The sequence below is a fragment of the Sphaeramia orbicularis genome, chromosome 19 (genome assembly GCF_902148855.1).
Source record: "Sphaeramia orbicularis chromosome 19, fSphaOr1.1, whole genome shotgun sequence".
In the NCBI taxonomy this organism is placed as follows: domain Eukaryota; kingdom Metazoa; phylum Chordata; class Actinopteri; order Kurtiformes; family Apogonidae; genus Sphaeramia; species Sphaeramia orbicularis.
In genome coordinates this window covers 9660067-9677240 of record NC_043975.1, presented here as the reverse complement: position 1 = coordinate 9677240, position 17174 = coordinate 9660067, and the positions used below count along the sequence as shown (strand labels likewise).

Below are 17174 nucleotides of genomic sequence, written 5' to 3'. Positions count from 1 at the left end.
AATAACCTGAACAAATATGAACAACCTGAAATTTCTTAAGAGAAGTAAGTACAATTTTAACAATATTCTGCCTGTTCCTAAATGTTTTGTGTATTTGTAGATCCACTGTGATCTATAAGTTATAATGTACATGTGTAAATGATAAACTGAAGCAGAATATTGTTAAAATGACACTTATTTTTTTTCAGTTTGTTCATGTTATTCACATCTTTTGAAAGGAGAGTTTGCAGATGTAAACCTTTTCTTAATGTAAATTTACTTTTTTCGCTCTAAAACATAGAGAAAAGTTTGGAGTTGACATTATTTATATATAATTATGTTATTATTTTACTGGTTCGGCCCACTTCAGATCAAATTTAGCTGAATGTGGCCCCTGAACTAAAATGAGTTTGACACCTGCATCCTAATGTGTTCAGTAAAACGTGTCCGGATCGGTGTTTGGGATTTTTATTGAACGTTTCAGTGCCTTGAGAAAGTTTACTAAGGCTGAACTCCATTATATTATAGTTTTATTTCCTTGTAAAATACTGTGATAGAAAAGTAAACATCTCTGAAATCAACTGTCTATCCTATAATTAAATGTGAATGTACTGTGGTGAAACTGAGGCCTGTTTTTCTTACATGTGATCCTTCCTCTTCTGTTGCAGGTTAAATCCACATTCAGCCACTAGATGGCAGCACTGACCTAAGTGACAGCAGCAGCAGCACTTGATCTGCAGCAGCTACTCAGTGAAAGAGCAGTCAATTAGCACATCTTTTAACAGCCTGTCACCTCTAATGATATTTTATCTCCGTTTAATTATGCGGGTGCTTCAGATGTTAAGAGTCAGCCTTTGCATAATTATCTCTCTGATCATTTTTCAGGTCGGATTCGATAAATTTCCTCCGTCTGCAGGTACTGGAATAACCAAGGTCTGTTGTTTCATTGTAGACCTCTAGTTCTGTTCATGAATTAAAACACCTAGGAGTACTTAACCATGAGGAAATATGTGGTGTAGAGGAGAAAAGCTGTTCATCATTAGCATAATATCTCCATTTAATGTGTGCAGATTTGTGTTTTGTGTGTTTTAGGAACTATGAAATGCATATCATATATACTGTAATACTTAACCGGTAACACTTTATAATAAGTACACACTATGAATCATTAGTTAAGCATTAATAATACTGACTTCATCATTTATAAAGCATATTTCTGACATGAATACTCATTAGTATATGGTTTAAACACCCTGAATCATGTGTTGAGTTTATATTTAATGCAGTTTGTTTGATAATCCCATGTGCTGTGTCGTTTCTTTGTTAGAATAACAAACTTTTGTGAGTCTTTAGACATTGCCAACCTTTAAATGTCATGTGTAAATGCTTTAGATGGCATAGATAGTGCACACTTTAGATGAGCTCACACCATAGACTTAATGAGTATAAGTGCTTTATAACTACCTGAAATAATGGATTCTTGTATTAATAACTGTTTATAGGACATCTATAGTAAAAGAAGTTTCTGAGTTAGTATAAAATACCCACTAACATATTCCCTAACCATTAGTACATGTCTGAAAAGTGTATTTTCAAGCATAAATGCACACCATAACTGGTTCGTCAGTGATGCAATACTAAGTTTTTAAATGCTGAATCCATAATTTATAAAGTATGAAAATACAATCATTAAGCATATTGTAGATGAGCTTATTAATGACGAGTAAAATATTTATCCCTGTGCTTATAAACCATATATTAATGGGTATTTGTGTCAGAAATATGCTTTATAAATGATGAATTCAGTATTTATTAATGCGTAACTAATGAGCGTATTAATGATGAGTAAAACATTTATAACTGTGCTTATAAACCATATATTAATGAGTATTCGTGTCAGAAATATGCTTTATAAACGATGAATTCAGTATTTGTTAATGCTTAACTAATGAGCTTATTAATGATGAGTAAAACCTTCATAACTGTGCTTATAAACCATATATTAATGACTATTTGTGTCAGAAATATGCTTTATAAATGATGAATTCAGTATTTATTAATGCGTAACTAATGAGCTTATTAATGATGAGTAAAACATTTATAACTGTGCTTATAAACCATATATTAATGAGTATTCGTGTCAGAAATATGCTTTATAAATGATGAATTCAGTATTTATTAATGCGTAACTAATGAGCCTATTAATGAGTAAAACATTTATAACTGTGCTTATAAACGCTTGATCAGCCTCCATTGTTGCAGAACTGCTTTAAGTTGTTAACCCACTTCTTGTTTGCCTTTTTGTATAATTCTGAAATATACATTATTTTTCAGTTTTGTTAAACCTTAACTTTTTTTTTTTTTTTTTTAACCTCTGGCAGTTCACCGCTTACCTTTGTACCATTTCAAGCTGTTCATTGGATTTGAACTGATTGAATTTCGATACAAAACTGGAAAAATTGGGGTGTTCTAAAATTTTTGACCGGTAGTTCATTTATTTATTTATTTATTTATTTATTTGCTCAAAATAAAAACAGCAATGGAAAAAACAACAACATTCAAACAAGTAACAAAACTGTGCAGGAGAGGTTAGAAGCCAAAAAAGAAGGCTTATGTGAATACCTCCCCCGAAATGAATAATACACAAAAAAAGAATTAAAAAATACAATATAACTGAAATAATAAATTGAAGTAAAAACAATAAAAATGTAATCCACATTACAAATCATCAAATATAAATCAAGTGATACACAGCCTTACATTTTTTCATGAATTAAAGTCCTTTTCAGATGCTTTTTAAACAATGATAAAGTAGATGTTAATTGAAGTTCAGGTCTTAGATTATTCCACAGAATTGGTCCACGATATTTCAGAGAATACCGACAGACTGAAGTTCGGCAGTACGGAAGATAAAATTTGCTTGAAAATCATGTCGGAAAGTTGTGAATAACAGAAGACAACATAAAGAAACTGTGAAAAACTTCAGGAAGAATATGAGTTCAGTGAACATATTTGGACATGAAGACCCAGGTCTGGTAAACGTTCACATCAAAAACTGAGAGAAGATTGAATTTTTTGAAAAGAGGAGCAGATGAGTCGAGTCTCTGAGAAAAACTGATCATTCTTAAAAAATTTTTTGAATTAAGAGAATCTTATTGAGATGTGTGGGACAGGTTGCCGCCCAAACAGTATCGCAATAAATAATGTAAGGATAAATGAAGCAATAATAAAAAGTCAAGAAACAAGAATGATTTATCAATGAATGAACTCTGTTCAAAATGCCAAATGACTTCATGATTTTTTTACAGACAAGATTAATATGAGATTTCCAATTCAATTTTTCATCTACAATAACACCCAAAAATTTAACGTAAGATACCTGGGTTATTTCAAAGTTATCTATGAATATTTTGTTGTTTTCCTTGTTATACTTCTTATTTTTGTTACAAAATATGATAAAATTAGATTTTTGGGTATTGAGAGAGAGTTTATGCATCTGAAACCATCTAGAAATACGCGATAGTTCTTCATTTGCTTCTCTAATCAGTGTATTGAAATTTTCATGTGATATAACCAAACGTGTCATCAGCAAATAAAAGAGGCAAGACATTTTTACATACCATATGGCAGGGGTGTCAGACTCATTCTAGTTCAGGGGCCACATTCAGCTAAATTTGATCTGCAGTGGGCCGAACCAGTAAAATAATAAGATAATAACTTATAAATAATGACAACTCCAAATTTTTGTCTTTGTTTTAGTGTAAAAAAAAACAAGTTATGAAAATACTTTTATAAACTATGCAAAAAAAGAAAAAAAAAAAATTTAAATTAAAAAATGTAAGAAAATTTAGTGCAATTTTAACAATATTCTGCCTCAACTTATCATTTGTACATGTGCATTATGGATCAGATCTACAAAGACACTAAACACTTAGTAATAGGCAGAAAAATGGTTAAAATTGTGCTTAATTTTCTTTAGACATCTCAGGTTGTTCATATTTGTTCAAGTTTATTCACTTTTAATTGTTTCAGGATAGTTTGGAAATGTAAATATTTTCATAATTTAATGTTATTTTTTGCACTAAAACAAAGAAAAAAAATTGAAGTTAATTCTAGATTTTTTTTTGGCTGAATTCAAGATTTTTTTACTTGATTGAAGATTTTTTTTTTTTTTTTTTGCTTAATTCAAGATTTTTTTTATTTAATTGAAGATTTATTTTTTGGCTTAATTCAAGATTTGTTTAACTTAGTTGAAGGTTGTTTTTTTTTGGCTTAATTGAAGATTTTTTACGTGATTTAAGATTTTTTTTTCTTAATTCAAGATTTTTTGCTAAATTTGAGATTTTTTTTAGCTTAATTGAAGATTTTTTTTACTTAATTGAAGGGTTTTTTTGGGGTTTTTTTTGGCTTAATTCAAGATGTTTTTCTTAATTCAAGCTAATTTTTTTTTTGCTTAATTCAGTTCAAGACTGTGGAATTTTTGCACTTGGCAAAAACATCCCAGGGGCCAAGCTGGACCCTTTGGTGGGCCGCATTTGGCCCCCGGACCGCATGTTTGACACCCCTGCCATAGGGAGATCATTGATGTAAATCAAAAAAAAGGAGAGGCCCAAGAATCGAACCCTGAGGAACCCCACACATTATCTTAGCTCTATTTGAATTATACTTATTGAATAATACATACTGTTCTCTATCATTTAGACAATCCTGTAGCCATGTCAAGGCAACATCATCAAATCCATATTTCTGTAATTTTGCAATGAGGATGTGATGATCAACTGTATCAAATGCTTTGGATCAGTCTAAAAATATGCCAAGAGATATTTTTTTTTGTTATCTAAGTCTGTAGAGATTTTATGAACAAACTGCAAAAGAGCCATTTCCGTTGTCATGTTTTTTCTGAAGCCATATTGATGGTTATATAATATATTAGTTCCGTCCAAATGTTTTATTATTCTTGTGTATACTAGCTCCTCCATTACTTTAGAGAAAAAGGGTAAAACAGATATAGGGCGATAATATGTGAATGTACTGGAATCCCCCGATTTAAACAGTGGTATTACTTTGGCTATGTGTATATATATATATATATATATATATATATATATATATATATATATATATATATATATATATATATATATGTATATATACACACACACACACACACACACACAGGGTGGGGAAGCAAAATTTACAATATTTTGAGGTAGGGATTGAAAGACAGTGTATGACCAATTAGTTTATTGAAAGTCATGAGAATTTATTTGCCACAAGAAAATGTACATAATAGAAAATGTTTTATTCTATGTGTCCTCCTTCTTTCTCAGTAACTGCCTTCACACGCTTCCTGAAACTTGCGCAAATGTTCCTCAAATATTCGGGTGACAACTTCTCCCATTCTTCTTTAATAGTATCTTCCAGACTTTCTCGTAATAGTTTTGCTCATAGTCATTCTCTTCTTTCCACTATAAACAGTCTTTATGGACACTCCAACTATTTTTGAAATCTCCTTTGGTGTGACGAGTGCATTCAGCAAATCACACACTCTTTGACGTTTGCTTTCCTGATTACTCATATGGGCAAAAGTTTCTGAAAAGGTATGGATAATAGTGTTAGGTATGATTATGACATCAATATATGTTTGGTTTCAAAACAATTGACGTAGTGCCTGCTGAGAAAAAACAACTAAATGTTCATTGTAAATTTTGCTTCCCCACCCTGTGTATATATATATATATATATATATATATATATATATATATGTTTGGATATATACATCCAAATCTGACTCCTGTAAGATTTTCTCCTATGTACCAACTTGATAGGAGAATAGAACTCGAAAACTCATATTAAATAAAGACTATCAGCAACAGAAATCACTTCAGTGACAAAACCGCAAACCGAACACAGGCTCACATTTGCATCGCTGATTGAGAGTCCTCTGTTTCCCCCTCTGATCCACTCTGACTTGTTCCATCTTTTGTAAAAGCCCCAGTTTAATGAACATAATCTGATGAGAACTCCAGTTATCTGCACTCCACTCTGCACTGGCCCCTTCCTCCACCCCCATCTTTAACACAGCTATGAGAACTCTAATTATGCACCGATTCAAGTAGCTTTTCACAAAACACTGTGTTGTCCTTTAGAGCTGGAGAGCGCTCCACAAGCTGAAAGGACAGAATACATGTTTGTAGGTTGAGCAAATTCAATCTGTTGGATTAGTGCTCCAGCATCAGTTTATTTGGTGAATCTTAGTTCCATGTTATGTCGGTTTATTTGACTTTTTCAGAAGTGAGACATTGTTTTCCCATTACAGATTTGACTAAAATTAGACGAGGTTAACTGATCAAATCATGGTTAGTAAGATTTTTGTCCATTTTTTTGTTTTTTAACAATTAATCTATTATTCTATTATTGTGGGGCATAAAATATGTTCCTTTTTAAAAAAATTTTAACCCATAAAGACCCAAACAGCCACTGATATAAAATGTTTAATACCAGTTGATCCACTAATCCTATCGATCCATGTAAATAATTGGTATAAAATACAGTTTTTCATCCCATGTGGACGTTTAGAGGCTCCATAGTTACCATGGAAACACCGTTATCTTCTACAACTTTGATTCACCAGTAAAACCCATGGAGCTGGATCAATGACAGTGGACGGAGATGGATGGTTTCTGTTCAGTTTATGATAGATTTGACTGAAAAAGCCACTTTTTCTTCAGTTTTCTCTATTTCTGATATAATAACCACCAAATTGTACAAAAATGATGAAAATGCAAAAATTAAATGAACACAAATAAAGAAAAAAATGAACAAAATGCACAAAAATGAAGAAAATACAGAAATTAAAAGAACACAAATGAAGGAAATAATGAACAAAATGCACAAAAATGAAGAAAGTATAAAAATTAAACGAACACAAATGAAGAAAATAATGAACAAAATGCACAAAAATGGGGAAAATATAAAAATTGAACAAAATTAAGAAAAAATGAATATAAAAACACGATGAAGAAAAATGAAGAAAATAATGAAAAGTGAAAATATTAAACAAAATGAAGAAAATAATGAACAAAATAAAGAAAAGTGAAGAAAATTTAAAAACAAAATGAAGAAAATATAAAAACAAAATGACCAAAAATGAAGAAAATATTGAACAAAGTGAACAAAAATGAATATAAAACAAAATGAAGAAAATAATGAACAAAATGAAGAAAAATGAAGAAAATATAAAAACAAAATGAACAAAATAATGAACAAAATGAAGGGTAGTGGTGGGGGGGGTCTCTCTTGGCGGAGGTCTGCGCTCTGTCAGTGCTTTTCTTGTTCTGTTACTATTTGGTTGTAGATCATATTGGTTTGTATGTGGAACCTGAAACAAAACTGAGTTCAACAGCCTTGACTGTGGAATTTTTGCACTTTCCACTTCAGTTCATCCCAGGGGCCGGATTAGAACCTTTGGTGGGCCAGTTTTGGCCCCCGGGCCACATGTTTGACACCTGGGCTCCAATGTCTTAGATCACCTGCTTCCCGTGTGGATTGGCAGGCTTTTGTCCGGACCTTACTCGCCTTTATCACAGTGTTTTTATCATAAATACTATAAACATTTTATTTGACGTCCGCCTGTGGCACTTCCTGTGTAATCCAATTACATTCTAGACAACAGGATCCAGTCCAGGTGGATGGTGGGCTTCAGTGTGTATGACTTCACTGATGCGCACAGGTGGATGGAATGATGAAACGCTGCAGATCAGGCTCGTGTTGGACATAACAGATTTATTTCTTTTACCCATAATCAAATCTGCTTAAAGGGATTATTATTTGCTTGTCATATCAAGTGAGAATGCGTATTTATTCATAAAGTGGCTGAAATAACTCAGTTCATCCAAATCCTCTTCTTTATTTGCGTGCGTAAAATTGTAAAACCGTGTGTGTAATTAGTACACTATAAAAAAAAAATCCTGTTTTTTTTTTACGGAAAAAAATGGCAGCTGTGGTTGCCAGAACAATACTGTAAAAAACACATCCAACTGTAAACATATTTACGGAGTAACATGTAGATTGGACATTTGAAACATGTAGATTTAACATTTTAAACATACAGATTTAACATTTTAAACCTGTAGATTTCACATTTTAAACACGTATGTTTAACATTTTAGACCTGTAGATTTCACATTTTAAACACGTATGTTTAACATTTTAAACATGTAGATTTCACATTTTAAACACGTATGTTTAACATTTTAAACATGTAGATTTCACATTTTAAACACGTATGTTTAACATTTTAAACATGTAGATTTCACATTTTAAACATGCAGGTTTAACATTTTAAACATGTAGATTTCACATTTTAAACATGCAGGTTTAACATTTTAAACATGTAGATTTCACATTTTAAACATGCAGGTTTAACATTTTAAACATGTAGATTTCACATTTTAAACACGTATGTTTAACATTTTAAACATGTAGATTTCACATTTTAAACATGCAGGTTTAACATTTTAAACATGTAGATTTCACATTGGATTTAACTGGTAAATGGACTGCACTTATTGAGCACATTTTCTCCATCCTCATGGTGTCCAAAGCACTTTCCAAATCCACCAGGTCCAACTGGGAACAATTTAGGGCCAGGATTCGAACCACCAACCCTTTGGTTATTGGACAAGGCGCTCTACCAACTCTACCAACCCATTCATTTACAAGTTTTAAATGTTAAATTGTTAAATGTTTACTTTTTTAAATAACTTTTTTATTAAAAAAAAAAAAAAAATAGGCCGTTATTTCAACCTTATGGTCTTTGCAATTTAAATGGCACCACATTGTTTTTCAATTTACAGTTTTATTTTCTAAAAACAATAGAAATCCATTATCTCTACATATAAATCTGGTTTCGTTCACATACTCTTCCTGTAAAAACTACAGCTATATTTGATTCAATCGTTAACACAAAAATCTTTTCAAATAAACAACTTTGCTTTGTATTGTCACTTACAGTTTTTTTATGTTGCAATTTTACAACTTTTTGGTGTTAATTCTACAGTCATTTTTTACAGTGTAATATTTGTGCCAAGGCCCAGCTGTCTGGTTCCGGGCTGAGGTGTGATAAGTATCAGACCATTTAGTCAATTTACTGACAGGTGATTGTGCATCGTGTACTCCCCAAAGAAAAAAAAAAAAAAAAAACTGAGACATTTTCCTCTTTAATCTAATTGGATGATAAGTGCATTGTAAAAAATGAGTTGGTAGAGTGGCTCGTCCAATAACCAAAGGGTTGTTGGTCCGAATCCTGGCTCCAACTGTCCATATGTCCAAGTGTCCATGGAAGACACTGAAGCCTAAACTGGTCCCAGTTGGACCTGGTGGATTGGGAAAGAGCTTTGGACACCATGAAGGTGGAGAAAATGAGCTAAATAAGTGCAGTCCATTTACTGTTTAAATCCAATGTTAAATCTACATGTTTAACATGTTAAATCTACATGTTTAAAATGTAAAATCTACGTGTTTAAAATGTTAAATCTACAGGTTTAAAATGTTAAATCTACAGGTTTAAAATGTTAAATCTACATGTTTAAACTGTTAAATCTACATGTTTAAACTGTTAAATCTACATGTTTAAAATGGAAAATCTACGTGTTTAAACTGTTAAATCTACGTGTTTAAAATGTTAAATCTACATGTTTAAAATGTTAAATCTACAGGTTTAAAATGTTAAATCTACGTGTTTAAAATGCTAAATCTACGTGTTTAAAATGTTAAATCTACATGTTTAAAATGTAAAATCTACATGTTTAAAATGTTAAATCTACGTGTTTAAAATGTTAAATCTACGTGTTTAAAATGTTAAATCTACATGTTTAAAATGTAAAATCTACATGTTTAAAATGTTACATCTACATGTTTAAAATGTTAAACACATGTTTAAAATGTTAAATCTACATGTTTAAAATGTTGAATCTACATGTTTAAAATGTTAAATCTATGTACATGTTTAAAATGTTAAACATACATGTTTAAAATGTTAAATCTACATGTTAAAATGTAAAATCTACGTACTTAAAATGTGAAATCTACATGTTTAAAATGTTAAACATACATGGTTAAAATGTTAAATCTACGTGTTTAAAATGTTGAATCTACATGTTTAAAATGTTAAATCTACATGTTAAAATGTAAAATCTACATACTTAAAATGTGAAATCTACATGTTTAAAATGTTAAACATACATGTTTAAAATGTTAAATCTACATGTTTAAAATGTTAAACATACATGTTTAAAATGTTAAATCTACATGTTAAAATGTAAAATCTACATGTTAAAATGTAAAATCTACGTACTTAAAATGTGAAATCTACATGTTTAAAATGTTAAACATACATGTTTAAAATGTTAAATCTACATGTTTAAAGTGTTAAACATACATGTTTAAAATGTTAAATCTACATGTTTAAAATGTTAAATCTACATGTTAAAATGTAAAATCTGCATACTTAAAATGTGAAATCTACATGTTTAAAATGTGAAATCTACATGTTTAAAATGTTGAACATACATGTTTAAAATGTTAAATCTACATGTTTAAAATGTAAAATCTACATACTTAAAATGTTAAATCTACATGTTTAAAATGTTAAATCTACATACTTAAAATGTTAAATCTACGTACTTAAAATGTGAAATCTACATGTTTAAAATGTTAAATCTACATGTTTAAAATGTTAAATCTACATGTTTAAAATGTGAAATCTACATGTTTAAAATGTTAAATCAACGTACTTAAAATGTGAAATCTACATGTTTAAACTGTTAAATCTCCATGTTTAAAATGTAAAATCTACATCTTTAAAATGTTAAATCTACATGTTTAAAATGTTAAATCTACATGTTTAAAATGTTAAATCTACATACTTAAAATGTTAAATCTACATGTTTAAAATATTAAATCTACATGTTTAAAATGTAAAATCTACATCTTTAAAATGTTAAATCTACATGTTTAAAATGTTAAATCTACATGTTTAAAATGTTAAATCTACATACTTAAAATGTTAAATCTACATGTTTAAAATGTAAAATCTACATCTTTAAAATGTGAAATCTACATGTTTAAAATGTGAAATCTACATGTTTAAAATGTTAAATCTACATGTTTAAAATGTGAAATCTACATGTTTAAAATGTTAAATCTACGTACTTAAAATGTGAAATCTACATGTTTAAACTGTTAAATCTCCATGTTTAAAATGTAAAATCTACATGTTTAAAATGTTAAATCTACATACTTAAAATGTTAAATCTACATGTTTAAAATATTAAATCTACATGTTTAAAATGTGAAATCTACATGTTGCTCCGTAAATATCTTTTCAGTTGGATGTGTTTTTTACAGTATCGTTCTGGAAACCACAGCTGCCAGTTTTTTTTCCGTAAAAACAACAGGATTTTTTTTTTTTTTTACAGTGTGCGTAATTGGTAATATTTGTGCCAAGGCCCAGCCGTCTGGTTCCGGGCTGAGGTGTGATAAGTATCAGACCATTTAGTCAATTTACTGACAGGTGATTGTGCATCGTGCACGCCCCCCCCCCCCCCCCCCCCCCCCAAAAAAAAAAAAAAAAAAAAAAAAAAAAACGCAGACATTTTCCTCTTTCATCTAATTGGATAAGTGGGCTCGTGCTGTTGCGCCTGCGGCCAAAACGCTTGCGCGGCCTTTTTTTTTTTCTTCGCAGTCCGTTCCCGTCCCATCCCCTGGCGGCTTCATCTCCATTCCCATTCGCTCTTGTGCCTGTCCAATAGCAGACAGCAGCGCCTTTTAACTCGGATGGCATTTTTATTTCATACTTATTACAATCCTGCGCAACTTTGACGCACAGATCCGTGCGCTCTCGCTCCGGTGATCTCCAAGAGTTTGGACGCAGCAACTCTAATTATTTTTCCCCTCACTCTTTTATTTCATTTCATTTAAAGAAAGGCATTTGAAGTCTTCTTTTTTTTCTTTTTTCCTTTTTTCTCCGTTGTAAGTTTTTCATGGTGCTTCCCAGCGGACAGTAAACGGTAATGGCAGACTCTGATGCGCAAGAGACTCGCCAAGCCGCAAAAGAGTCGCCGTTCTCCATCAAGAACCTGCTCAACATCGACGACAAACCCACCAAGCCCAAAGCCTTCCTGTCCTCATCCAAAGGAGTGTTCGAAGGCAGTTTTTTCTCTCGTCTCGGTGACTTATCTTTCCCTCGGTTCGACTTACCCGCACAGAGAATTGGACTATCTGCGCAATATTTGGAAAGAGCGTCTGCCTGGTGGTACCCGTACACTTTAGGCTCTCATCTGAGGAGCGCAGGTAAAATATGAACACTTATTTAGGAAATTGTAGAATTATAATGTAGAATGATTCCAAAGTTGCCTTAAAGGCGCATAGAAATAATTTAGGAGCAGAAAATGCAAATGCGCATTTTTAACTTTTTCTATTTTAACCCTTTCATGCAGCTGTTCGAAGGGGTTCTTTTATATACTTATGGATTTATTGATTTATTGATTTATTTATTTTAGTTCCATATCAGCCAACACAGTGGACGCTTATATATCGTCCCATACAGTGTAATTCATACCATTACTGTAAATTTGCTGTTCTAGATAAATCTGATCTGCACTAACATATTTGAGTGTAAAAAAAAAAAAAAAAAAAAAAAAAAAGCTAATTGTTATTAACCCTTTCATACACGAATTATGAGAACCTTAATCCAAATTTTTTCCAGGGTGTTTTTATTCCTCTTTGGGCATGAAAAAAAACCAATGCGATTGAAAATTTTCTTCTGAAAAATAAATAAATAAATAAAATCAAAATAATTGTAAAAAAACAAAAAAAGGATAATGAAAAAACAAACTATTTTTCATGAAGTTGCAAAAATGTCCACTCAGCTGGACACCACACGTTTAATTTTTTAACACACAGAAACATGTATTTACTGATAAATTGTGTGAAAACTATGGATAACGCTTGTGATTCTGGGGGTTTATGCTCAAGAGAGATCTACATAATGTTACCAATTCATGTCAGAAAAGATATGTGGTGTCTTAAAACTTTAATAAAGATATGTGTGTAAAAAAACAAAACAAAACAAAAAAACCCGAAAAGAACAACAAAATCCATGAATATACAAGAGAACAGCTGTAGAATAGCTGTCCACTGTAGTGACCAGTATGCATGAAAGGGTTAAAATGTAATTAACTTTTTTTTTTTTTTTTTGGCATATTATCTATATGCAGGTATTGTTAAAATGTGAGAAAACATCAAATTATCAGGATTAAAAATGTTTTTAGCTCACAGTATATCAGTAAATACATGTTTCTTTGCTTCTAAAATTAAATGCATGATGTCCAGCTGAGTGGACAGTTTTGGAATTCCATGAAAAATAGGTTCATTTAAAAAAATTCAATCACATTTTTTTTTTCATGCCTATAGAAGAAAAAAAAATCTTGACTGAGGTTCTCATAATTCGTGCATGAAAGGGTTAACAAAACAAAACTGCGTATTTTGAACCTTTTCATTTATAGTGGTCACTATTCTCCAACTGTTCTCTTGTATATTCATGGTTTGTGTTGTTTTAGTTCCATATCAGCCAACAATTGTGCAATAAGAGGTGTAATATTGACCCCTCTGTCATGCAATATTTCTTTCTTTCTTTTTTTTTTTTTTTTTTTTTTCTACTATTTATTTATCTATTTTTAAATATTTTATTATATATATGGGTTGTTTTTAGTTGGTGTTTTTAGGATTATTTTTCTGTGTTTGTATTTCGTGCTGTGCATTTTGCTATTTCGTTCTTTAACAGCATCTGGGATGTTTTCATTGAATGATAATTAATAAATCTGAATCTGAACTCAGTGGATCATTCCATACACTGATATTCAGACCATTAGTGTAACTGTGCTGTTCTGGATAAACCTGGTCTGCACTAACATGTTTGAGTGGAAATCAATTACTTGTTATTGTTATTAGAGAGTAATTAACAGTTTTTTTCTTAAACAATTTTTTTTGGCATATTATACATATCCAGTATGTTAAAATGTGACATAACATCAGATTAACAGCATAAAAAAATAAGAAATCCATAAAAAAAAATCATAGTTTTCACACGGTACTTCAGTAAATACATTTTTTTTTTTTTTTTGCTTAAAAAATTAAACCCATGGTGTCCAGCTGACTGGACATTCTTACAACTCCATGAAAAATAGGTTCATAAAAATGTTTTCAACAGCATTGTTTTTTTCATACTTAAAGAGGAATAAAAACACTCAAGAAAAAAAACAAAAATCTTGATTAACCCTTCCCTTTTATGCATGAATTATGAGAACCTTAGTCAATATATATATATATATATATATATATATATATATATATATATATATATATATATATATATATATATATATGTATATATATATATATATGTATATATATATATATATATATATTTATACCTGATTGTTCTTATTCCTCTAAGCATGAAAAAAAAACAACAACAATGCGATTGAAATTTAATGAACGTATTTTTCGTGGAGTTAAAAAAAACAACAACCATGACACAAAGAAACATGTATATCAGAAAGTGATGTACTGTGTGACAGTTCTAAAATAAAACATTTTCAGTGCAGCTAATCTGATGTGACTAGTTGTTACTCACATCATGGAGATAATATGCAAAAAAAAAAAAAAGTGTTAAATTGATTAAAAAAAAAGATTTTAATGCTGCTAATCTGATGTTTTCTCACAATTTAACATACTCTAATACTAGTCATTACTCACTTCATGGAGATAATATGCAAACAAAAAACAAAAAACAAAAAAAAAACAACTGTTAATTACAGTCTCATAACAATAAAAAGGTCAAGGTTTATTTATATTTCACAGTTAACAGACACTACTGTCCCAAAGTGCTGTTTATAATAATGAAACAGAATAGGAGTAAAAGACAATAAATAGAATAAAACAATACTGGCACATAGTTCATGCACTAAAAACAAGCAATTGATTTACACTCAGACATGTCACTGCAGATCAGGTTTATCAAAAACAGCAAAATTACAGGAATTGTCTGAATGTCAGTGTATGGGATGGTGCACAAGTGTCCACTGTGTTGGCTGAAATGGAACTAAAACAACCAAACCTGTGAATATACAAGAGAACAGCTGGAGAACAACTGTCCACTGGACTGACCACACTGTAAAAAAAGTCCTGTTGTTTTTACGGGAAAAAACTGGCAGCTGTGGTTTCCAGAACAATACTGTAAAAAACACATTCAACTGTAAATATGTTTATGGAGTAACATGTAGATTTCACATTTTAAACATGTAGATTTAACACTGGATTTAAATGGTAAATGGACTGCACTTATTTAGCCCTTTTTCTTCACTTTCACGGTGTCCAAAGCACTTTCCAAATCCACCAGGTCCAACTGGGACCAATTTAGGCTTCAGTTTCTTCCATGTAAACTTTGACATATGGACAGTTGGAGCCAGGATTTGAACCACCAACCCTTTGGTTATTGGCTCTACCAACTCTACCAACCCATTCATTTACAAATGTAAAATGTTACATTGTTAAATGTTTACTTTTGTTTTTTTTATAACTTATATATATATATAAAGCAAATATGCCGTTATTTCAACATTATTGTTTTGCAATTTAAACGGCACCGCATTGTTTTTCAATTCAGTTTTATTTTCTAAAAACAACAGAAATACATAATTTCTACATCCAAATCTGGTTTTGTTCACATACCCTTCCTGTACAAACTGCAACTATATTTGATTCAATCGTTAACACAAAAATCTTTTCAAATAAACAACTTTGCATTGTTTTGTCACTTACAGTTTTTTTATGTTGCAATTTTACATTTTTTTGTTGTTAATTCTACAGTCATTTTTTACAGTGTAGTATGCATGAAAGGGTTAATGTTCTCATAGTTCATGCATGAAAGGGTTAAAGTAAAAACAAAAAACACACAAAGGCCCTTGTAAATAGGAATAAATTGCATTAATGCTGCTATTTTAATTTTTAATTTTTTTTTTTTGCAGGATGTGATAAAACAAACCCCAGGGATGTTTCGCCCATACCGGACAGACGCTCCCCGGATCTCCAGAAACATGAGCAGGATGGAAAAGAGGAGAGCGCAGAGGACGACATCACCCTGGAGGAGAGTGATGTAGAGGAGCCAAAGAAGGAGCTGGAGCAGGAGGAGGAGGAGGAGTGGAGGAGGAAAACAGACGAGCTGGACTCAGACAAGAAGCCCTGCAGGAAGAAGAAGACGCGCACGGTGTTCTCCAGGAGCCAGGTGTTCCAGCTGGAGTCCACCTTCGACATCAAACGGTACCTGAGCAGTTCAGAGAGAGCGGGTCTGGCCGCGTCCCTGCACCTGACGGAGACCCAGGTGAAAATCTGGTTCCAGAACCGGAGGAATAAGTGGAAAAGGCAGCTGGCTGCAGAGCTGGAGGCGGCCAACCTGAGCCATGCCGCGGCGCAGAGGATTGTGCGGGTTCCCATACTTTACCACGAGAACGGGGCCCCGGAAAGCAGCGGGGGGCCTGCGGGAAACTCCCCCGGGGGTCAGTCCCTGCTGGCTTTCCCGCATCACATGTACTATTCCCATGCGGTTCCACTGCTGAGGCCAGTTTAACCCACTGACTGCGTCCTGATGCAGATGTGGACAGATGTTTTTAAAGCAGATGCATTGGAAAATTAACAGGTTTTTGTATATTTTGTAGATTCAACTGAGACAATGTTAAGTCACATCATTATTATTATTATTATTATTATTATTATTATTATTATTATTATTATTATTATTATTATTAACCCTCCGGTATCCAGGTGCGCCTTTTACGCACACTTTGCACTTCGTTTTAACCCTTTCATGCATGAATTATGAGAACATTAATCAAGATTTTTTTTCTTTATTCCTCTTTAGGCATTTAAAAAAAACAATGAGATTATTATTATTATTATTATTATTATTATTATTATCATTTTTTAAAATGATGCTGTTTTTCATGGAGTTGCAAAAATGTGCGTTTGATTTTTAAAGCAACGAAACGTGTATTTACTGATATACTGGGTGAAAACTATGAAATAAAACATTTAATGCTGCTCATTTGATGTTTTCTCACATTTTAATATACACT

General features: G+C 31.6%; 1 protein-coding gene across 5 annotated transcripts; it reads left to right on the top strand.

The window, feature by feature from the left end:
- The first annotated feature begins 401 nt into the window (after window positions 1–401).
- On the top strand, window positions 402–16897 carry hmx3b (H6 family homeobox 3b). Of its 5 annotated transcripts, none has more exons than XM_030122181.1 (3): window positions 402–895; window positions 12038–12333; window positions 16071–16897. In XM_030122181.1, the coding sequence occupies exons 2-3, from the start codon at window positions 12054–12056 to the stop codon at window positions 16667–16669; spliced, it is 879 nt and encodes a 292-aa protein (XP_029978041.1). In that variant the 5' UTR covers window positions 402–895; window positions 12038–12053; the 3' UTR covers window positions 16670–16897. The 5 variants fall into 5 exon arrangements, with proteins under 5 accessions (XP_029978041.1, XP_029978039.1, XP_029978040.1 ...); XM_030122179.1 differs by having other exon boundaries at window positions 12018–12333; XM_030122180.1 differs by having other exon boundaries at window positions 402–912.
- The last annotated feature ends 277 nt before the right edge of the window (window positions 16898–17174 follow it).

Excerpts from the sequence above, each read along its gene's own strand:
- hmx3b (XM_030122181.1), top strand. The coding sequence starts at position 12,054 with ATGGCAGACTCTGATGCGCAAGAGACTCGCCAAGCCGCAAAAGAGTCG. Across the intron at positions 12,334-16,070 it reads CTCTCATCTGAGGAGCGCAG|GATGTGATAAAACAAACCCC; the intron begins GTAAAATATGAA and ends TTTTTTTTGCAG.